The sequence below is a fragment of the Bradysia coprophila genome, unplaced genomic scaffold (assembly GCF_014529535.1).
Source record: "Bradysia coprophila strain Holo2 unplaced genomic scaffold, BU_Bcop_v1 contig_350, whole genome shotgun sequence".
NCBI classification, from domain to species: domain Eukaryota; kingdom Metazoa; phylum Arthropoda; class Insecta; order Diptera; family Sciaridae; genus Bradysia; species Bradysia coprophila.
Window position 1 is genome coordinate 12,104,661 of NW_023503608.1, and position 24,251 is coordinate 12,128,911.

Below are 24,251 nucleotides of genomic sequence, written 5' to 3' on the forward strand. Positions count from 1 at the left end.
TTACTTCTTTAGGTTTACCATGCATTTTTTATATATAAAGACCATATCACAAATAGCTTATTGTTAAGTTTTGAAGTTGCTGCCAGTAACATATGTAACATATGCAAAAGATTAAATATGAGGGCACAAGGGCAGTTCACATGCTTTGGAGAGGAATTATTTAGTATCTGTCACTCTTTCTCCCAACCTTAATAACAGAAACATTACCTCAATTTTGTCTCCCTTAATACTATATGGGAAAGACCATGGTTCATTGCAATTGTCTCAAGAAGCTGTCACATGTTGTTAGAGCTGTCTTCCTTTACCCGGTATATATTGTTACGCTTACGTAAACGGATGTGCTACTTACACGTGGACGTGTACGTATGTCATTAGTACAATCGTTCAAACATGTATTCATGTTTAAATACCAGCTAAACGAGAACAATTGTTACGATATGCTTTAATGTTGCATAAATTGCCAACAGTAAGTCATTGGTTCATAACTTGTGTCAAGTAATGGATTTCAGCAATGAGAGATTGCAATGACAACCGTAGTCTGCTGCTTTCAATGCTTTTCTTTTCTTTCTATCTTGTGGTGGAAAGATAATAAAACCAGCAACAGAAGCCCTAACATTTTTGGAACGTCTGCCAACTGATTTACGAACACAAGCGATGTGTTGAACGCAATATGTAATTCTCTCGTAATTTTGGAGTACTTAATGACCCTATGACTCCTTCCCTTAAAGTAAATGTCTACATGACAATAATCCATTTAGAGACATTGAATAACTCGTGCAGACATTGCTTCTCGTAAACACGAACCATCTTAACAGACAAATTACATTCCTGCGGTTACAACAAGTGCTTCATTATTACACAATTAGTGGATATGTCAAGGGATAAGATAAATAATATGAAAGAATTATGTTCACATTTTGTCAATAAAGTATCAATGAACTGTGTGATGATAATACCCAGAGAGTAATTGATATAATTGAATTTTATTTCTCATTCATTAAGACCGAACCGACTAACTTATTCAAAACTTTCTTTTATTTTCGTCGAAAAATGAGGTTATTTTCATTATAACAGTCACGTATCCATCAGCATATCGTTGATATACTCGATGTTCGTCCGAATTGAAAGTTATTATAATTGTGTACTTGCAAGCGAATCGTGAATTTAAAATTTCTCACTCAAAATTGTGCTAATCAATAGGTCTTGTTATTTTGCGACCATTTTATTTGGTGAATTTAAAATTCTGCTCGACAAACACGGGTCTTTACTCTCTAATAACTTATGTTATGAACATAATCACACAACAATTATCCCGACGATGATGCAATAATTATACGCATAAACGGCAAAAACCTCTTTCACCGGTTCAAAAACCCCAAAAACTGAAGTCTCCTGTTCTTGCTCTTGTTGAATCATACCGAAATAAAATAATTCTACCCTATCCTTTTATCGTCGAGACATTGTGAAAACGCTGAATGTATATACAAATAACAACACACCGCCAGACGTTTTATATGTGCACACATTACACATCGACGCAAAAGCTTAGTTTTGGCGTTTTTTTTTAGTTCACTAACCCAGGGTTCATTGATACATTATACATTATACCCGTCGTTCGTCGTCGAACATTTATATTCCGTAAGTATATATATGTACGTGTATGTAAGCTACTCAAAATTTATCGAATTCATTTTTCGTCGTCTCTTTGTTATGGTGATTTTTATAGGTACACCAACAGCAATAATCTTTTCGACTTTTGGGGGGCCAATCACATTTTTCGAATCAAATCGGTCGAGACACAATCATATAATATAGCAAAACACTCTCCAATTCGGGTTGGAAAAAAGGTATATGTAAAATACAGTAAATGGACTGAATATTAACAGAAAAGGTTGCTTGAGGAATGTGTGTACGATCCGTAGAAGGTTGTATGATATGCAGACGAAATGTGTGTCAAATGAAATGGAGAGTCTGTCGTTAGGTTTTTCTGATTATAAAGGATTTTCGAATAGGGTATGGCTACTATCTCGACAACGACTACAAAATGAGCGGTGATATCGCCCATTGCGGTTTTATGTAACACAATAAATCTTGGATTAATGAAGTAAAACTCTAGAAAATACTTTAAAGAAGATAGGTAGTAGACTTGACGATTGCAGATCGATGGCCTTGTAAGTTATTAGCAAAATTGTTATTTTAAGCTCCAATTTCTTTCGCACAAAATATTTTCAATCAATTGAATTCAAATCTACTACTTCAATTGTTGAAACAAGCATTGGAGATTGAACGAGAACAAATAAATCGACATCCATATCCATAACAGGTTAATTGTCGTTGTCTACTTATCGCAAGCTTGGTATGATTCATTGTATTAACATTGTTGAAAAATGTCTTAGTTTGATGAAAATATGACGTGATTGATATTAACATTCCATTGCATCCAACATAATTAACATTGCCGAGCGCATTGGTGGTGTGTATTTAATAATGCCAATATACAGATTGTATTCACAACAATATCATGCTAACCTTGATGTATACCCAGCGCACAGACGTGATGATATCGAATTTGAACAATTGCAAATACTGTACTCTAACACTAAACGATTTGTTTAATTTAAAGAACAAACAGCGAACAACCCAAGCATGTACATTCTGGAGCTCTCTGCTTGAAATACCATGTTGTAGCAGTCTTTGTACACTTTTAATTGACAAGCAAACGAAGAAATGATTTACTTTTTCTAAAAGATTTCCGAAGACGATAGGAAACGTAATTTCCCTTTGCTTCAAAATGTACAACGAATTTTTTGTTGTTGTTGCGCCAACAGTTACATGACCCTTTTCACAATTTATTCACCTCAACTCTTATCAACACATAGACCACAGACAACAGACTCGCTACGTACGAAGAGTTCATTGTGCAATGCATTGTATACATAATAACGTCTTCAAGGGCGCTGAACGCTTAATTCTTTTGATATTTTCGCGAATGGAACTTGGACCTGGAGACCGTTGAATACCGTTGACAGCAAGCGTATGACTGACCATCGATCAAAGTGTTTTCAATCGGTTGATTTCAAATCTTCTACTTCAATTTTTTAACAAGGATTTTACTATATAAAAAACCATATTACCCAGAGCTTGTTATTATTTTTGTCGTCGTTATCGATAACATATGAATAACCATATGTGACAGTTTTGAGTAGGTTTAATATTAAGGTGGTCGATGATAGTATTTTGGGATTAGTAAGTTCGATTCCTAGTGAATTTGTTCCAGGTAGTGATGATGAGAGGAAAGTACAGAGGAATTGGGACTCTCCGTTGGTCAATAGCAAGTTTAGTGGGATGTTTGAATCTGGTGAATCTGTTGATCGTGCGAGACTGCTTGCGTCATCTACTAAAGAATCTTCAAAGTGGCTGCAAGTTGTCCCGTCGAGTCAGCTAGGTTTGTTATTAGATAACAATGCTGCGAGAATTGCTGTTGGTATGCGTTTAGGATCCCAATTATGCGAGGAGTATAGGTGTGTCTGTGGTGAGTTAGTTAAAAAGGACGGTTTGCATGGATTATCATGCAAGCTTAAGACAGGGATAACGCCGCGACATGATTCTGTAAACAGAGAGTTTTCTCATGCTTTTTCTGCTGCAGATTTTCCAACTTTGTTACAGCCACCAGGAATTTCTAGAGATGACGGTAAAAGACCTGATGGTATGACTCTAATTCCGTGGAGTCATGGTAAATCTCTTTTATGGGATGTGACAGTGCGTGATACGTTGGCTCCTTCATACATTGGTGAAACTTCTAAAAAAGCACGCTCAGTTGCAGAGAAAGCGGAGAGATTAAAGCATAATCATTATAGAAAACTTAAAGAAAATTATTTATTCACCCCGCTTGCTTTTGAATCTTTAGGTTGCATGGGCCCAGAAACAAAGAAATTTGTCACGAAATTAGGATCTTTGATGAAAAAAGCATCAGGGGAAAAGCGTTCAACAGATTATTTATTGCAAAGAATTTCAATTGCTATTCAAAGAGGAAATGCAGCATGTATTCTTGGAACGTTGGGAAGGAATAGAGTGGCCGATTTTTATTTATTGTAATTTCTGTTTTTTGAAAAGATCGATTTTTTACTGGCTGTGCAATTTGAGCAGTCTTTTTTTCGCTTATCTTATAATAAAAATAGAAAATATGTGACAGATTAAGTTTCTTTTGAATCAGATTTAGAAGATGGTGACCGTTTGGGAGAACCTTTTCATTTTTTTGCTACTACAAAAAACTATTTTTATCGAACTGACAAAAGTAATTGAATATTCTAAATGCCGTTGTGTGTGAGCAAGACTGTTGTGTCTACTATTCCCTGTGCAACTTATTATTCGATAATTTATATTTCTACCAAGTTTAGTGTAGCATAAAGTTCTCTGTGAAACTTTATTGGGTCTCGGACAGAAAAGTTTTTTTTTTAATTTAACGATTTTACAAAATAAAATCTAAATAAAGCATTGACCATAAATGATGAGAAAGCTAACAAAGGATCACAAGATCTGTGATTCGTGACCGGGCTTACTCGAAACTGGCGAATGTAAAAAAAAACACATTAACTATAGCGGAACATAAACCTGATTACAATTGAGATGATGTAAGGACTGTTGATTTCATAAACACTACAAAATCTATGGTCAAAACGGAGGTCAAAAGTCTCATTTAATTTGCTGAATCTACATTAGTTTCAGATTGATTTCAAGGTGTCAATGTGTCACATGTATGTTAATAATGGCGGAAATCGCTAATGTTGAATGAATGAAATCTCGGAATATGCAAACATAAACCGCGTTAAGTTATAAGTTAGATGACTGCTGATCTATTTTCAGATCATAATTTAAGAGATAATGAGAGAAAGAGAGAGAAGAGCAAAGCTAATCTTTACAATTACTTGATGACTGGGTGAAGAAGTAAGTGAAGAAAAATATTTCAACTTCATTTTGTACATATGAGAAGTACCTAGACTTTTTTGTTACTCTGACACATAAACTCATGACGATGATAGAATGTCTAAAAATATAAAATAAATTTATTATCGTTCACTTCATTTTATGCAATTTACTTCTTCTTAAGTACATATTTATCATACCTCCACACACTATATCTTGACTGGCAATTTATACTATACAGCGCGAAGCACTGTATTATTTATAGAATGCATAACAACGAATGCTACAGAAAATAATACAAAAAAAGAAAAAGAAAAAAAATTCAAAAAGAGATAATCGTTTAATTGAAAAATAAAATTTTCAAATGAAATGCCTCGCACTCATTTTATACAACACAATAATGTGCAGCACAGAATTGTGTGGGGCAATGAACCGACCCTCTAGTTGACTGAGCAAATAAATATATTAATGTGGAAATGGCTACAAGTATAAAAATGTGTTTGTTTGTAAGCTGCGCATTTTTTTTGCAAATAAATTCGCGATTAACAAATAAAAATGTCATTGAGATAGCTACAATTTATAATGCATATACATATCGTGGTATGGATTTTATATATTATTTTTTCTTTATTTCTTTTTGCAATTATATTGACGAGTGATAATTGCTATTTTTTTCAGAATCAGTCGAATATAATGATATCAATTGAATGCGTGTTCGATAAAAAGAAATCAAAAACAAACAAAGTATTATATCGATTCAAACATTACACAACATTATTCAGCCTGGTTTTATCTTTGCCAATACGTTATACATGTTGTGCATCACGCAAGGTCAAATTCGGCCAGAGACATTGACCCTCGTCAATTTCTGTTTATCAGTTTTTTTTCTTCTTTTTTTAAATAAATTTATTTCTTAGAATAAAGCATTACACAATCGCCGCTTCAATATTGCAACACATTTTCACATCCAATAAAAATGCAGTCGTATTAGTTGCTCCACAGTCGTTTAGCTAACATACATATTATAGCATACACCGTGTGTGCTCAAAAAAATAAACCTAAATATCCATACAATGTCCATCCATCCATAGCCCGTATTCATCACCATTCCAATTCTATAAAACGCATTTAAGAAGAAGAGAATGAAAAAAAAATATATATTCAAACACAACACAAAACATCGTCAACCCGAAGACCAGACAGACCTTGAGACTGACTATATAACATTCTGAACGATACACCATCATCAAAGCATTACATACTACCACATTATACACGTTCGGGCATATTTTTATAATATAAAAAAACAGACTAAAAAAAATTATTCACATCCATGAGTGATACAAAACAGAAAAAAAAGATGATTACAAAATCAACCATCAACACATAGAATTCGCACACATGAATATGAGGCTTTTCGCATATATATATTTTGATTGTTGCCTCGATTTTCTGCTGTACGCTTTTATCCTTTTTCTTTGTTTCATTCAACTTTTCGACGAGCCATTTATTTATACCAATTGAGATCTTTGTACATTATATGCATACAGACAATAAACAGACGTTAAAATTGTTGTTTATTGCAGACGATACGATAAGGTATACATTTTATTATTATTATATTTTGAAATAACAGAAAGATATTAATTTGTTATGTATGAATTAGGACAAAACGTCGATACCGAGATATTCGAAGAAGGGAAATTTCAATAATCAATATTGCCCCGAACCAATAGTTATCAAAATCGATTCGTTATTCAGCGTTGAAAGCTCGTTTGAATAATTTTGTTACAGAAAATCTACGAAAAAAAGACTATTGAGACGGTTCTCTCTTTGCATTGCTTCTGATTTTACGTGTGTCTCGTCTTTATGTAGAGATTAATTAGATTCGTCTTGAGTGGTAGACATTAGAGGCGTATAAAGATTGGTCTTTATTTAATTGGCTTCCATAAATTGGCTGATGGATTAAGTATCCAAATGCGTTGAAAAAAAAACTTCCACTGCGTCTTTGTTATAACAAATTATTTGCAAAAAATAAGAGTGCATTTGTCGTTAAACCTTATCAAGCATTGTTAGCGGATGGTTTTTACACCGTCTACCGATTTCGATAGAAGTGAACAAATGATAACAATTTCTTCGTTGCATTTTGTAATCCTTTACTGCGTAGCAACAACGTTATCCGTTTATGACTTTATTGCTTTATTATTTAAGTTGTTTGTAAGTTTTGCGAAACTAGAAGGAAGATTATGGAAGATTGGCACAATACGAAGATTCTTGATAAGAAAGTTGTTTGATATAGGGATCTCAATTGTTCCATAATCATATTTGAATTAGGTATAAGGAGAGTAACTGGTTTCGTCATAAAAGTCTTCAAACATAACTTCAACGTAATGGAATATTCTACTTATCGCATCTATCAACAGAATTCGTTGGTTGGTCATACGTATAATGGAATCATGCCGAAATAAAAATTATTTTTTCAAATATCTTATCAAAATTTGTCTAACAGGGACGTGACGTTCACGAACCAAATTCACATATCAATGTGCATAATACACATCTCAACTGAATATAATTTGTTGTTTATCCGAATCAGTCGCCGTGTTTTTATTATGTATTACACTTTTACGCGCAGTCTTTGGCCGCCAAACATACAAGGTCAATTGCATTACGAATCATTGATACAAAACAACGAAAACGAGTGTAATATACGGCTACATGTATATTGTACGATCACGGGCTCAACGCTTATACTCTGTGTGTTATACACGTAGAGCGCGAGGCATTGTGTGAGTAAACAATTTTTTTTTATTAATATTTTTTTGCCTTTTTTATATGATGTGTTGTTATTATATATTAATGAATCGTTTTGTTATAAAGTAGAGAATGTTGTATTTAATAATTTTATGTCTGGTGTATTGTGTTTGACCTTATCACTCTTGAATTATTGCATTTCCGGAGAGTTTAATATGTATCTGGTAACAACAAAAAGGCATATTATTCAGAATGAGAAAAAGATTTATTTTTAAACTTTATGTCATCCTTTGTCTATGTTACACAGTGACTTTAAATCAATTGAGTAATAGCCTGGTAAGCCTGCGTAAGTCGACCAAGTCAATTCGTGGAATATCACAAAATTCTTGGAATTTTTACAGACTTTTTGTTGTTGTTCAACTAACATTTTAAATGAATCCTAGAAATTGAACCAATTTGTATACATTACTTATATACTTTCCACCAATTATTTTTCCTCCTCTTGATATTCTATTACTTTTTCGGATCAAACATTTTTTAAAACTTGCTGCAAAATCTTTTACTTCAGTTTTTTAAACTTTAAATTTGCTGTATAAAGTCAGATTAGCCAGAGCTGGTCGTATATTGTTACCGGCGTTGTCATTAACAGATGAATTGAAGTCAGAATAGAAAGTTATTTGTTGGTTTTAGGTATGTTTGGGACCAACCAACATTTTTCCACTTTTTATTCCTATAAATTACTATGACATGTGTTTTTAACGTCCGTAGTTTTGTGTATGATATAAAATTTGTTTTATTTCAAACTATTTAATTTCACGATGAAAAATTTACATAGAATCTAGTACTTCATCAATTTGAAGATATATTTTACTATAAAATTACCAGAACTATTCACTTATTCGTGTAGCCGCTGTCGATAACAGGAGCATCAGTATCATTAACATTATTTGTTATCACAATGTCTCCAATTTCACCCACAAAATTCCTCGCCCAAATTCTCATTAATAATGACACCATGTCCAAATATCAACGAACTGAATGCAGTCATTTGCTTATAAACGGATGTGTAGGTATATTAACATTGAGCAGAAGACGATCCTTTCAGCATTCGACAGCGAGAGAAGAGAAAAAAAAACATTCCAAAACCCATATTTTAGCCTTGAACTCAATCAAGGTTACCACCGATTATGTCTATAAGAACATCTACGTACAAAATATCGATTTTGTGTGTTATTTCATTTTATTAAGTACGATTTTCGCTTGTCACACACAGGTAAAATGTCAGTGCACTGACTTTGCATGTTATCGTTGAACCATGATTGTACCTGCCTGGTATATAATGTGTAATATGATATAAAACTGTGGCGTATTGTAATAAAAAAAAATACTTGAATTTGTTGATCTTGCACAAGTGTGTCTATTGAACTTTTTTTTGTGAAAAAATATTTTTAATTTCTAGCTATTTAGACATTAAGGTTTGTTTTTATGAAGAAAATAAAATTTCGTCTGGTTTTTCGTACTAATCTTATTTGCATTTGATCGGAAAATATTTACAGCTACATTCATTGTCGTCGATTAGCGAATCTCATTATTCCGTTGAATTGGGATTATCATTTTTTATTCTACATCCAATTTTATAATTCATCTTGGTTAGAATATTGATTGTTTAAGCAATTTCATTTTATTGATTTTCAAATGAAAGCTGTAGACAAAATACACATGACATTATTTGAAAACATTTTTTTTAAACAGCTGAATGGGCAATAAGTGAGTCGATATTATTTGAGTCGATTTATGTGTGTTTATGTCAATGTAAATTGTAATTGGCTGTAAACTCGATTGTACATTAATTAGGGTGTCACAGACACTAGACGTCTATGTTGTTGTGAAACTGTGTCGTATCAGAAGTGTTTTTCAAATATCATAAGCGTTTCAATAGACCTTTTTAGAAGTCTTTCAATATCAGGTTCAAATTCGAAGCCAGAAAAGTAAACTAAAAAAGTTTGATGAGGATTCTGATCTTTAGCTGATAATTTTGAATTGGCTACGTGTAGTATGTACTCAATTTTCATAACTTAATAATGTATTTATTTACAAAACAAACTTGCCAAAATGTTGTTTACATACTTTTAATCGAACGAATACTACTAGTAACATCTGTTTTTAGAACAAAAGAAGTAGAATTGAATTCTTGGAAAAAAAAGTTCTTGGAATTACGACAAAAATAAACGAGAAGCATAGTGTACTCTTATACATGTTAAAACAAATGAAGTAAAAGATTTTGGTTACATCAAAATTAATAATAGAATCGATAGAAATAATGTTTTATCTATTGTAAGTTGAAAATATTCATAATATTCAGCATCAATCTAGTTAGCAATTGCAGTTATCCACGAAAATTTCCGTGCGCAAATATTTATATATTTATAATATCGCTTCGCTCGTATCGGCAAACTCACATCTAGTGCGCAAAACAACCCCACTTCCTAACTTGTTAGAAAAATAGCTATCTACGCTAGACGTCTGTTAAATGTTACAATCGCCGGTTAGGAAGGCATTCAATGCATAAAGCAGTACCATTTAACATTAAATTATTGCGATATCTGAAACAAATTCAGTGATTTGCAAATTGCAATCGGAATTGAATCATATCAATATCGTCAGAATATTTATATTTAATAAAAAGGGAGAGTAGATTGATAAATGGAGCAAAAAAATAATTTCCCTTTTCGCATTAAGATGCAAAGCCTGTTTTTAGTTTGTTTTATCGAGCATTTTTTTTTGCGTCAAGTACCACACCAAGAAAAAATACGCAAATTCATCGCTAAAAATAAATTCGTTAACACGTAATTGAATAATTTTTCGTTGCGACCAAAACTTGCATTTTCGTACAGGGTGTTTGTGCACATGTTGCTTACACAATCGTATCGGAATTTAGGACAAAACATGGGCGTTGAATATATTTTGTTAAGACAAAATAAACATTTTAAAAATATTCTTACGAACAATGTTCAAAATCTGAACATTTTGCATGGACAGAAAACAGAAAGAAAGAATAAACGGTTCACTCTGTATATGGAAGAAAAATATCCTATACGAAAATATGTGTATGGTGTAACGTAACATGTATGAATCAACAAATATATAATTTTTTGTGTTATATAAAAATATTTGCGCACAAAGGAAAGAGAAACGAGACTCCATCCAAGAATAATATATTTATGTAAAAGTGTTTATGATACAAAGTGTGATGATCCTTTCGGAATTGCGTACAGCGAATATCGAGAATTATACAGAAATACGGAGGCCTTATATCATTCCTCATTTTATAAATGCTAAAAATGTGCACAAAGCAGTTGGAAAAACACATTTTAGCGGCCAACAACACTGTACATACACAGAGTGCAGCATACTCATGATCTTACCATGGTGCAGTGACTTGCGCAAGGTCACTTAGGCAAACGTTTTTTCTTTTTATTGTCAGTTCGTTCTTCTTAAAGTTTGTTTTGTTGTTATTTTCGTATTTTTATCTTGTTCAGCTTTTTTTTTGTGCGAGCTAAAATGAAAAATTTTCTGGAAATTTTCATTTTGCACACTGCACTTTATATAAGAGGGAATAGGTAGAGTATTATCTTTGTATCGCGAATAGTTAATGGAGTTGCAATGTGTAAATAAAAAAAAACATTTGCGTAACTAGTCTAAGGCATAAGATTTTAGTTTCTAGTGTTAACCTAATGAACTGAGCTATCGACTTATTTTGCTATCTAGGGAAGGCTGTTGTGTCCACAAATCCTATATCTTTCTTAAGGGCATATTTTGTTGAATTTGAACTTTAGAGCCTCGTCGCTATTCTCCGCTATCAAAATTTTTTCTCTGCCAATAACGGATTTGTTCCACAGTTTTTCTGGCTCTTTCCATCCCCGAAAGTTTTGGTTGTCCTCCCACATAACTCGGCGGTTCGCTGGTGGTAAATTTTCAGAATCTGTAAAATCGTCTATCAGCGGACGCCTGAGTTTTTATGGTAAACGAATAAAACTTGGTGGAGACGATAGAGCGTAAAAAACCATGGAACAAATCCGTTATTGGCGGAGAAAAAATTTTGATAGCGGAGATCGCCGTAGAACATGGGTTTGAAAATGCAGACCTCCGCCAATTGCAATAATTTTGTATGACCAGTTACCTCAGATGAAATTTTTAACACTTTGAGGCAATAGAGGAAGGATCAGTCTAATGCCTGAAACTACGATTTTTTCTTGAAACTAGAGTTTTCAGTCTTAAAAATTGTAACCCAACAGACCGTTATTGGCAAAATCTGCCCTTAAGGGACTACTGTTCACAAATGACGTCAAGCGGTCACGGAGACAGTTCTTACGGATTTGTGCTAACTTTTTGCATGATGAAAGGGGAAGCACCGGAGCACTGAAAAAACAACATACGACCAGTATGTATCAAATGGCTGGCAGACAGCTTTATTTCTGCCATTCTTCTGATATGTATATTCTTCTGACATGTATATCGTGCATGTGAGACGTATAGTCACTATGATTATATGATTATACGTCGGACATGTTGTTGTACGATATACAAGTCATACATAGGAATATACATACTGGACGTATGTTGTTTTATCCGTGATGTCATTTGTGAACGAAGATATTATATTTCGTTAACCTCAAAATCTATGAATTTTGTATAATTCCACATCTGGAAGTGTGCATTGCTGTCTTGATTGGATATTCGTTGTTTTGGCGTGTGTTATTCGGGTCGAAGGCCCACACATAAAGCAACAAATTTTCGAGCGAGTCAGTACGACAATACATACCAATGGAGCCAGAGAGATGCTAATATGACGACTGGGTCGTTTCGACGGATAGAGGGAATATGTCATATTAGCAACTCTCTGAATGGAGCAGGTCATGGAAATGGTAGTTATTGCGTGAAATCGATCAAAGCGAAATTAGAAAAACTGATTTTGTGCGAGACAGTAATGACGCATTTACTGTCACCAATATTTAAAAATGGTTGCTCTGCCTTATTTCTTTTAAAATTTCGAAAACTTTTTGAGAGGGGAAGCAATATTGGTAAGTGCTATCGAATTTTGATTGCAGAAATGCATCAACGTGATATCATTTCTAAAAATATAAAAGATTCCCTTCTTCACAGTGGTGTAAAAATCGAATGAGATGGAATGGCATACAGTAACAGCATACAGCTTGTAAAAACAATGGCCACATTAAGAGCATGCTATTAGTACGCTTCAAAATCAGTTTTTGAGTAAAAATATTATTTTTCTCCGGGTGCATTGAACAAAATATAATTCAAACTGTTGAACGAAATGCGGCGTATTGAAAACATAACATTCACCTCAAATTGAAGACGATTGAATGCATTGCACTCTTTCGAAAATAAAAAATACAAAAAAAGCTCAAGTAAAAATACTTTCTGATGTTGTTGCTATACGCGTATATATATAAAGCACATCATTACAGAAGACAGATACACTATAATGTTTGCCTTTAATTTAAAATACGTATTTGCACATTTTTCGATTTTAAAACCCCGCTGCGTTGAGTCATTATTTTTGGAATCAATGACTTTGAAAAATGCATAAAAGGTCTATATATCTATGTTGTGCAAACAGAATGTTTTACAGAGCAGATAGGTACATATGTACGTCTGAGCACAATGTTGCATTCACCATGTTTACGTGTATGTCTTCCGACAGATTTAACGCAGAACATTACTGATCCTGTCTCGTTATGCAAATATAATGACCACATTTTTTTCGAACCCCAAAACTCAATTGAACCCAAATGCTGGTGTAATATCACATTGAAAATTTCTTAAAAAATACAAATTATCGTACGACGTGTCTACCTTTTAGGTATTTAACCTCAATGTATGCACACTGTATTACTGCAACCGAAAAAAAATTCGTGATCGATCAATGTTCGAACAGTTTATTCGTTTATTGGTCAATGCAACTGCAATTTTACTATGCATTTTAACAAGAATTTTTGGTTTAAATGAAAATATAATTAAATAATTATACAGCAATTTTGAATGGGTTTGAAAACTTTAGATTTGCTGGTGTCTTGGGCAATTGGCAAGTTTTAGCTAAATTGAATAGGCTTTAAGTTTGATTGTTTGTTCCTTGAACTACTTCCTTTTTTAACGAAATTGCAATTTATAGCGACTAAGCAAAACTTCGTGCTCCGAAATAATAGCACACGACGACGGTCCACAATGTTTTAAAATTTAATGGAAATCAAGAAAAGTTACACAAATAGCGGAGATCAATTATGAAAAGAATAAATTTTTCACGTTATCGTTAGACAACATGACTACTGTTCTTTGAAAACTAATTATGGATATTTTCGAAAGGGAAAGAGAGAGCTTCAACAAATAAAGGTAAATGAAAGACTACTGTAGTGTAGTAATGAAGTAATAGATTTCACAGAAACGTTAGAACAAAGAAGTAGCAGAATTATTGATTATATGCCTTTAGTTTGTAAATGGTTTTGGAAATTAGATTTTTTGTTCTCTGAAGAGTCTCTGTGTAATTGTGTTACTATCTGCTTAAAAAGAATGAAACAACTCAGCATCATAAGGTGCGAAAAGAACACTCTTTATATGTGTTGTAAAAAACAATGTGTATTGTGTCACTCACCCACCGGCCTTGTGATACAATTACAAATCTAGTACTTAATAGAGATCATTTTTAACTCGTTTGCATAAATTTATTTTAAAGTGTTTTTGAATTAAAAATAAATTATCATCCTTTGTGCCATTTCATTTACACCTAATATTAAAATATTGAAACACCGGCAGCCTTCAAGATGGTCAAGGCAAAATTTCTAATATTTTCTAACATTTAGTTGAAGAACATATTAAATTCGTTGTTGAAAATGAGAGTAAAGTTTTTACTTATTTACGTAAATAAATCAGCTTCATTACACAATTTCTGGGGTCATCTTATCTATTTGAACTTAATATTATAAACTACAAATAGAATGGTATGTTTGGTAACATTGGACACCGAAAAGTCACTTAAAACACATTTGGTTTTCGATAAGCTTTTTCAGTGTCTTTACGTATATGAAGTGGCCCCTGGTTTTAAGTCAAATTAGTTTTCATATTTCCTTGAACTTTTAAGATAAGTGCAGAATGCATGAGAAATTTTCCGTGCTTTTAGATCCACATTTTCGAACATGAATCGCTCAAAAAAAGCAAGAATGATATAGACAGTTTGCACAAATGACGTATAATTTGTAAGTTAACTTAAAAGTTGGATATTATAAGTCACATCTTCATACAAGGTGTTCTGGAAGATTACTTATAATTTCCAAATTATATGTTGACTTATAAATTATACGTCATTTGCGCAAATTGTCTAATAAAACTGATTTACAGTGTAAGAAAGTAAAGATTTCACATTTTCAACTATTACAATTCAATTGACGTTATTCACTTCACATGCAATCCGGCGTTAATGTACGTAGAAGACAGTACGGAAATGTCTTAACATTCACAATGAATATGGATTCAATATAAAGGTCATTAAATTGTAAGTGTGACTTCTCACTACATTATAGTAGCGAGAAGATATTTATAACTGAGATTCTAAATTTGTGGATTGCAAATGCAGCTAATCGCATAGAGAGTGGTAGCGGAGAAGCAAAATTTGGTTGAGCAATAACTTTGGTAGCAAGGTACAAGGTCTACTTAGATTTACAAAGGGCATGTCATTAAATAATTAAAACTGTGGCTTCTTTTGTTCCACATACCGTTTAGTGATATACAATCTTTTACTTCGATTTTTTTTTTTTGATGACACATGAAAATGGAATGTTTTAGGGACATCATAGCCGAAGGACGTTGAGGCTAAAATTTCGTTCCCTAGTTGGGAATCACCGCTAGAATTTACATCTAAACATTATTACACATAAAGTACCACGGTCCTACAATTACTTCAAAATCGACCATTAAAAGCATATTCATTCTCTACTAGGTCACGTTTCCATCAAAATAATCATCAGTAATAGATCTATTCGAAGCTTCACCGTATCAACGAACACCTAACATACATTCAAACATTTGAAATGTCGGTTACGATCTTCAACTTCGAGTTTGACACAAAAAACCAACGAAATGAACGATCAAAAAGATATAAATATTTTTAAGCGAAAATAAATCGAACAAAAATTATTATAAATGCCGAAATATAATGGAAAGCATAAAAGAAAAGAAGTGAAAGAAAAATACAGAGAAAAAAAATCTTCACCTCAATTTGAATATACAAATGTATGCGAGTTTTGTGTATGTAAGAGCGCGCGGCTTAGTTTTCGGGCATTCAACTTGACAATGATTTTCTCATTTTTGTGGTATTAAATAATGTGCATTTCGCTATGAGAAAGAAATCGAATGGTATGGACAAGATGACATATATATCTATCGAAAATGTATGGTAGCAACATGAAATTGGCACATACATTTGCAAATCAATCCTATCAATCGATTCGGCCTATTTTATTTAAAATATGAAAATTAAACAGCAAAATAGTTACCTGATGATGGAAATACACCTGGATCTGTCAGCATTTTGAACAATTGTCAGCAATTCAAATGATCTCTGTTGCAGGTGAAGTTATTATCCTTTTATATGCACCGGGTTGTCTATTTTATCCTTTATTTTTGTTGTAAAATTTATAATTTTAACAACACACACTCATTAATCAATGCGTTATTTTCTTCAATTAATTTAACGTCTTCAATAGTTTCATAATATTCTTAACTGTCATCAAATCAACAGCACTTTTTTACCAAAACGATCATCTCACTTCCACCAAATTTGAATTTTTAAAAGGAAACCGTTTTTTTCTGTTCGTGTATACTTCGTTCCGCTGTTGCGCGATGTTGATCAACGAATAACTGCAATATGAACAATTCAAAAATATTATGAGTGTTTCAAAGCGGCGCGCGCATGTTTCCACTACAGCACGATGTAAAGAATAAGACACATAGCAAAAATATCAGCAATCATTACTCACTCCACAAGAGACTTACTTCAGATTTTTTTTTAGTTATTTTGTTCGTTCTTCGTTTATAATGTAATCTATGTAGGAAAAGTCCATTACATGTAATCCAAGTAATGCAACAATGTGTCGTGATTTAAATGCTCTCATTTTGTAGTAAAGCGTTTTTGCAGTAAAATTTCAAATTATGAAACGTTGCGAGCCTTCAAATGCGTTGAACATTTTATGTACGATTATGTTGAGGGAGCTTTTTTAGAATCTCGGTGTGTTTGGGACTAAACCTACCTTGCCCTACCTTTCAGGTGGTTTTATATAATTTATAAGCCATTTGTAATGGACAAAAAGTCTGAATATATCACCAGTTAGGCGTGAAATTCACCATTTTGATACAAGTATGCCACACAATTGTTCAAAACATCAAAAATTAGTGGGGGCCTTTAAGAGAATGGCCCCTGTGACTAGACCAAAAAAACATTTAATTGTTGTCATAGTGGCAGTTCCTCCTGAAAAGGTCCAAAGTTTTCTCCTAACACACCCAGACTGACATCGGAAGGCATTAGAATTACCCGAGGCCAGAAATATAAAGGGCAGCCCTCGTATTCTGGATTAATTTACCTCTCAAGTAAAACAAGTAAACTAACCCATAATTCTCCTCTGCGTGGCGTCGTCTTTTATAGCAAAATACTTGCAAAAACAAACGAAATAAAAGCCCATTTTAGGTGACTACCGAAAGTCGAAGGTATTTATATCAAATCAAGTAATAGATTGTATGTGTAATAACCGCCTTAATGGTATACTTGTCACTAATGAAAAGCTCTGATATTATGCAAATATAAAATTTATTGAAAAGGTGCATTGCGGACGGTATAAAGTTCAATATACGTATACAAATCACCACCATTCTATTTGGTTGATACTTTTTATAATATTTGCAAACAGAATCAAGCCTCATGAAACCTGTTTCAAGCCTTTCATGTTTGTTACTAAATTTATCCTATTTATTACATATCCGTAAAAAGTAAATAAAAATAGCAGAATTAGCCAGTTCTGTCGGCACAAGCGCCTTTAAAACATTCTGTCAACGTCAAAACCTGACTAAAGCTTATTTTCATAGAATTTGTTGATGTCAAGCTGTATCTCTCCATATAGCTGGCCCATTCGATGATGTAAAATGATTACGCCCATCACCATGAACCATATAGAAATAATCAACGGTAAAATAATAAATGAAAGAAACACTTCCATCACATAATCGTCAACAACACACTCATTAAGTCAGTTCGACCCAATAACCCACATTTTCCATCATTTTTCGTATTTTAAAATCCAAACAAACGTGTATACATGTTCTTTCGGTGCAAAATATGTTCAATGTGGATCTCGCCTGATGGTGGCGTGCTGTACGTAGCTGTATGAACAAAAAACGAAAGAAATTTGAGAGAAAGAATTCTTTCCGTCTTACAATTGCGTTGCGGTGTGAGCAATGATTTTGAAATGAATGTTCTTTGTGTTCGAAAAAAAAAGTATATTTTATCACGAGAAGTCTTTCTGTTCGGAAATTGCGTAACAATTGTATTGGACAACAGACCGTTGTGGTTGGCCTGGATATGTGTAGTGTACATACTTATCTGTAGAATGTGCACCTTTTATGATGGTTTTAACGTAACCAACAAATGCATCACGTAAGAAATTTTCTAAGAATTCTTCGATACACTTGTTCGTATGTGGCGTTTTACTGAACCAGAACCGGGTATGACATTTGATTGATGGAAACGATCCAGAAGTATTGGTATTAATGCAGCATTTACTAATAGAGCTTTGCAAAAAAAGTCCTTTTAAGTATCTTCTCCACACACCCCGTGTCACAATCACAATCACATTCAAAAAACAGTACAAATTTTACCTATTATATTATTCATGTACCTAATTAGCTCTGCCAATTTTTGGAACTGGCTTCAAAACCGAATTAATTCAAAAAACAGTGAAAAAAACGGATGTCTCAACTAAGTTGAATTTTTCATCAACTGGAATAGTGTAGTATAAGCGACTGAAAAAGGCCAGCTTGAAGCGTTGTTGATCAGACAAAATTTATACAACACAATACGCTGATTAGCAATGTGAGTTAAAGTGTCCTGGTTATTCTTGTTCTTATCAACTGTTTAACTTTCTTCGTTGTTTAACTGTTTGTTCTATTTCGAAAAAGATTAATTATTTCTTCGTTAATGTGCTGTCTAAGTACATACGTAATATACATTTTTTTTTATCTCTTCGGTGCTTGGAAATGATATTATAAAACACTGACCTACATTTTTTTATATACATTTTCGTAAATAAGAAAATATAAATTTGAAGCAGACGTTTTGTAAACTCATAACATTAAAAAAATAATACAAAAGATGTTTATTCTTTGCGTTCAATTTGTTTGTCAAGTAAGTTTATATAGCAGTGATTGGATAATGCTGTACGCGTATGCAGATGGGGAACGTAAAGAATATTTCTTTCTGGTTGATGAAAGATGAGGACAGAAAAAGTTAATTTTCCGAAAATCACCCTCAGTTAATGCAAAGCTCTAATTTCGTCGTTTTTGCTATTGTAGTTAAGTATTGCATTGAAGTCAAAACTCTTCCTTTTCAGCTATAAACAAGATTAATATACACCCCGATTAGAAACAATGGTCATCTGTTATCGATTACGGCAAAAAAAAAAAACAAAAGTGATGAGTTCAAGTTGATGTTCTCTTATATTGCAAAACATATAATTTAACTAGAGAAGTACAAGATTTGGTATCAAACGGTGATACATGTAACCAATTCGACATGTTTTCTTTTTTGTTGTGGTTTGCAAATGAATCCGTACAAAATTTGTTTAACCATTGAAAATCTAGATTTGAGGGATTCTTTTGAAAAGCCGCCTACCAAAATCGGACCCATTTCGCCTGGGATTGATATATACATGGTTTGAAAGGTCTTTGCCAGTAGACCTCAAAACAGGCCTCACACGGTCTCTAGCCACACCTGGTTGCTGGTTGAACATCTCCGAAGTTGGTAAAATGGTGATTTTTATCCGAATTTTTTGGCCGTTATAAACGATCGTCTGGACTGGACTGGTACTGATGACGCTTAATGGGAACCTAACATGCTAGTCGTAACATACATTGTCTAAGCTTTCCATTGATACCCCATTTGCTGGTGATTGCCGACATAACAGAATTTTATGTTAACACAACCGCTACTCGTAAAACTCGCCAGCAATCACCAGCACTGCAAATGGGGTATCAATGGAAAGCTTAGACAATGTATGTTACGACTAGCATGTTAGGTTCCCAGTAAGCGTCATCAATACCAGTCCAGACCTGTCTAAAGTTCACACAGATTTTGAAAATTTTTCTTGCAGATTTCTGCAAATATCAATGAATTAAATTAAACTAGGCATGACCCGAAACTACTTGAACTCAGCTTTCCAACGAGCCCACTCTCGCCCGGGACGATCGTTTATGACGGCCAAAAAATTCGGATAAAAATCACCATTTTACCAACTTCGGAGATGTTCAACCAGCAACCAGGTGTGGCTAGAGACCGTGTGAGGCCTGTTTTGAGGTCTACTGGCAAAGACCTTTCAAACCATGTATATATCAATCCCAGGCGAAATGGGTCCGATTTTGGTAGGCGGCGTTTCAAAAGAATCCCTCTGTTTTATTTTTATTTATTTCGTTCTTGTTGCGATAACGTGCCATTAGGCAATGCCTAACTAAAGTTTAGAAAATAAAATTCTAGATTTTCATTTGTTTAACTGATATGTTGTGGAATCAATTATAAACAACAACTCCCAAATGAGAAAACATGCCAAATTTCCATTTTCTATCCCAGTATTTCTACGAAGTCATCGTTTTATTGTATAACGCAGTTACACCTTAATCAATTAATACTTCGGGAGAGCTCTGCTCACATAAATAAATCACACCCTGACAAGTTAATGTACTGCATTGGCGCTCCTATTTCTTTTTTCTTGCAATTTACATTTGTTACAACTTGTGCTACACATGCCAATTTTCTCTATCGACGCAAAATTACAGCACTGGTTCAGATTACTCAATTTCTAACTTTACTTCCTCACATCTTTAGTCTCGTAATCGACAGAACAGAGCGAACAGAGATATTTAGAACGAAATTTATATTATTGCACGATGCATTACAATATTGAATTAAGTGCTTCCTGCAATTTTCAATGTTAAATCTTTATTCATTATTTGAATAAAATTCACTGTCAAGCAGCATATATGCACAACGAACATTTTTTTTAAATTGAGATATTTATATCTGAAATATCAAATGGTATGGTGTGTGTCATTGTGAGGCAAATGCAAATGAAATAAGTTGTAATCTTACATTTAAAAAATAGTTCGATATCCTACACGCTCTGTTAAATGAAATTGGAAACCAAATTGTAAGAAAAAAAGACAGAGTCTCGAATCATCAAGTTTCTGAAAATCGTGCTAGAATGGTTTGCTTACCTTTAAGAAATGGTGGGCGTATGATAACAAAATCATGAAATCTGTTACTTCATTTGTATAAATATTTCATAGCGTTTGATACAAAATCTATCACTTAAATATTTAAGTGGCAATACATTTAGATATGTAAGGAAACACTTAGCAGAGGGCATCGCTTATTCTAGTCGTGGTTGTCTAGTGTTAAAGTGTTAAAGTGAGGTAAGTGTACCAATCCTCGGACCAGAATGAAAGAACAATAAATGTCCGAGGATTGGCAAGAAATTTCATCTTTTTACAGACAATCAAATATTTTCAACAGACTGAAACAAAATCCTTAGCTTCATTTGTCGGTGTGGGATGGTCCGGTTCCAGACTATTACACACATTTTTTGTGGCTATTTGTTTCTATTTCCATTAATCATGCAAATCAATGAAATCTCCCTGTCCGGAATGTCTAAGAACCAATCTAATTTGGTATGTGAAAGCTTCGATACGTCGAGAGTCTAAATTACATTTTGATCTATAAAATGACGCTAGAGATGATACAACCGACCGGTAAAGGTTAAAGTTCATCACACCTACGTATATCTGTAATTCTGCAAGTTATTTAACAGCGTTCTTAATTTATTAGTCATTCAACCTCCTTCCATTACTTTTTTGGATTTTTACACACAACCTTTTAACTAAACTTTTTTATTGTATAAGACAAAGACACCTCTGAACTGATATCATGTCACTCTTGGTAATATTGTGTTACATCTCGAGCCAGACCCCATATCTTAATTATGCCATAGTTGCCCATAAAAGACGATCACCTCTCAAATATTTAATACGGCAAATCAAACAAAAATTACAAAATTTATACGAAATGGCATCATGTTTTCAGCTGAGATAAAATATATAATTTCAAAGCCATTCAGTAAAAATGTTAACGTATCTCATTAAAATGAATTTAAAATCTAGCGCAACCGATACGATCATTTCTCTTCAAAAATTAGAAATGGAAAGAAAAGTGTAACAAACAATATTGGAAAGGTTGGTATAATTATCTTCAACATCGTATCGTTGTTGCAGCATAAAATTGCAATGGTGTACAAGGTATAATACGAGAGTGATCATAAAATAAGAAATTATTTTACTTTAACGAGGCCTTAGATTATGTGAGTGAATTAATGCAGCCGCATGTAAGTGTACATAAAAGTAACGATATTAGAAACTCAATATTACAGCGCCCATGTCATTTAATGTAGGGCAAACAATGTTATAATGTTGGGCGCTTTAATTTAGATTCGATTTCTAATGAAACTTTTTTTTTTGGACAACAAAACGGTTCTCACATTGGAACATATTCGTGGTTAGAACAATTGCGGGAATCAGCCGAACCATTTACTGAAAATGAATCACTCAAAATATGTTTAACAATGATCTTGCTATCCACACATCTGACCATTGGTATTTAAAAATAATTATTGTTTTATTGTTTACAAATGGGTCACGATACTTACTTGAATTTGATCGTGAATTAACAGCATTTTAGATGAATAGTAAACGAATAAAACTGAAGAAAACCACTTTGATATTTATTAAACATAGATGGTATGTATACGTTGCAGCAAACGCTATTCCAACCTTTCTCCGGCATTGGTGACCGCGATTTCTTTATGTAGGAAGTTTCCATTGAGTATAAAATAGTGATGCAGATATAAAAGTCATGAACAAATTGTTTAGATGTAACATTTAACCATGAATTGATAAAATTTTTTGTTGTTTTTTACACATCGTGTTAGTATGCTCAATATTCATGTCTTTCTATGTTTTGTTTGGTAAACGTATTTATGTTTATTCAGTAATTCTTTACAAATTTCATGGATGTAGACTAATATCATCGATTGTGTGTCTGAGTTTTCTAAGATAACGCACATATATGAAGTCCACTCGCAGAAAAGTAGATTCCGTTCATATGGTCTGATTTGGGAGATGTTTTTTCTTATAATTTTGCTCATAGCCACTATCTAGTAACTAGATTCTAGTACTTCAATAGTTAAACCACAAACCATACCAACTCTCAAAACAGGATACATAACTTAACTCAATTTTCTGTCTGTCAATATAACATGTTTTTCAATTATTCTAGATGCTGTTGATATTTGAAAGTTGAGCCTGTCATCAAGTGAACTAAAAATCTGTTGGCCTAATTTATGATCAACGCCGATAAAAATTTAACAGGTTCATTTGCCATCTGTTATCGAAAAAAAAAACGTTTAAGCGCTGAGTTGTGACCTAGGCAGTCTTATATAACAAAATGTTTATTTTTTGAAGTCAAAAAATGAAGTTAACTCAATAATGGACTGGTGATATGCGAGTGATATTTTTTACCTTCAATGTAATCCAAAACAGGTTATAGGCCCACGTGTTTTATTCCTTCAATACACATCTATTTGATAGTTGAAGTGGAAAACACTAGAAATATATCCCAAACCCAACAACTTCAACACGGTTTTAACCTTTGGGGACCAAGATTTATGAATATTTGCTAATTCTAAGGAAATATGTGCTTTTCTTACAAAAAATTTATATTTCATTGGAGCGACAGTTACTGCATAGCGTATAGAAGCTAAAATGTGTATAATAGCACTTGACTCTGTTATAACAATTTAATATCAATCTACGACTACTCTTTCTTTCTTTAAAAATATTATTGAATGAATGGCTACGCAGACCTGAATACATAATCGAACATTTTACATACGAATCTATGAAACGGACCTGTAGACAAGCACAAAACGTTCAACGTCACCACGTCACCCAACATAACTAAAAATTCCAATTTTTTTCCCTCTGTAAGCACGTTTTCAAGCAGACTGTTCCATCAGATAGGAACGCGCCTTTCGAACATCCCAAATTCCGACGTCGTCCCACGAAAATTCAATTTATAACTGTTCTATGCATTAATCGAAGCATTTTGGCCTAAATTTACAATTTTCTTTAACAAGACTCATTGCGAGTAAGGTAACAATCGCCTAAATAAACTGACAATCGTGTACCAAAAA

The 24,251-nt window shown here is 33.2% G+C and overlaps 1 protein-coding gene across 1 annotated transcript in view; it reads right to left on the bottom strand.

The window, feature by feature from the left end:
• The window catches only part of LOC119081048 (nuclear factor interleukin-3-regulated protein), a 30,678-nt gene extending 14,072 nt beyond the window's left edge, over positions 1-16,606 (bottom strand). Inside the window, exon 1 of the mRNA XM_037189752.1 lies at positions 16,245-16,606. Coding sequence (XP_037045647.1) covers positions 16,245-16,278 — 34 coding nt within the window. The 5' untranslated portion in view covers positions 16,279-16,606. The remainder of the gene's footprint in view (positions 1-16,244) is intronic.
• Between the last annotated feature and the right edge of the window lie 7,645 nt (positions 16,607-24,251).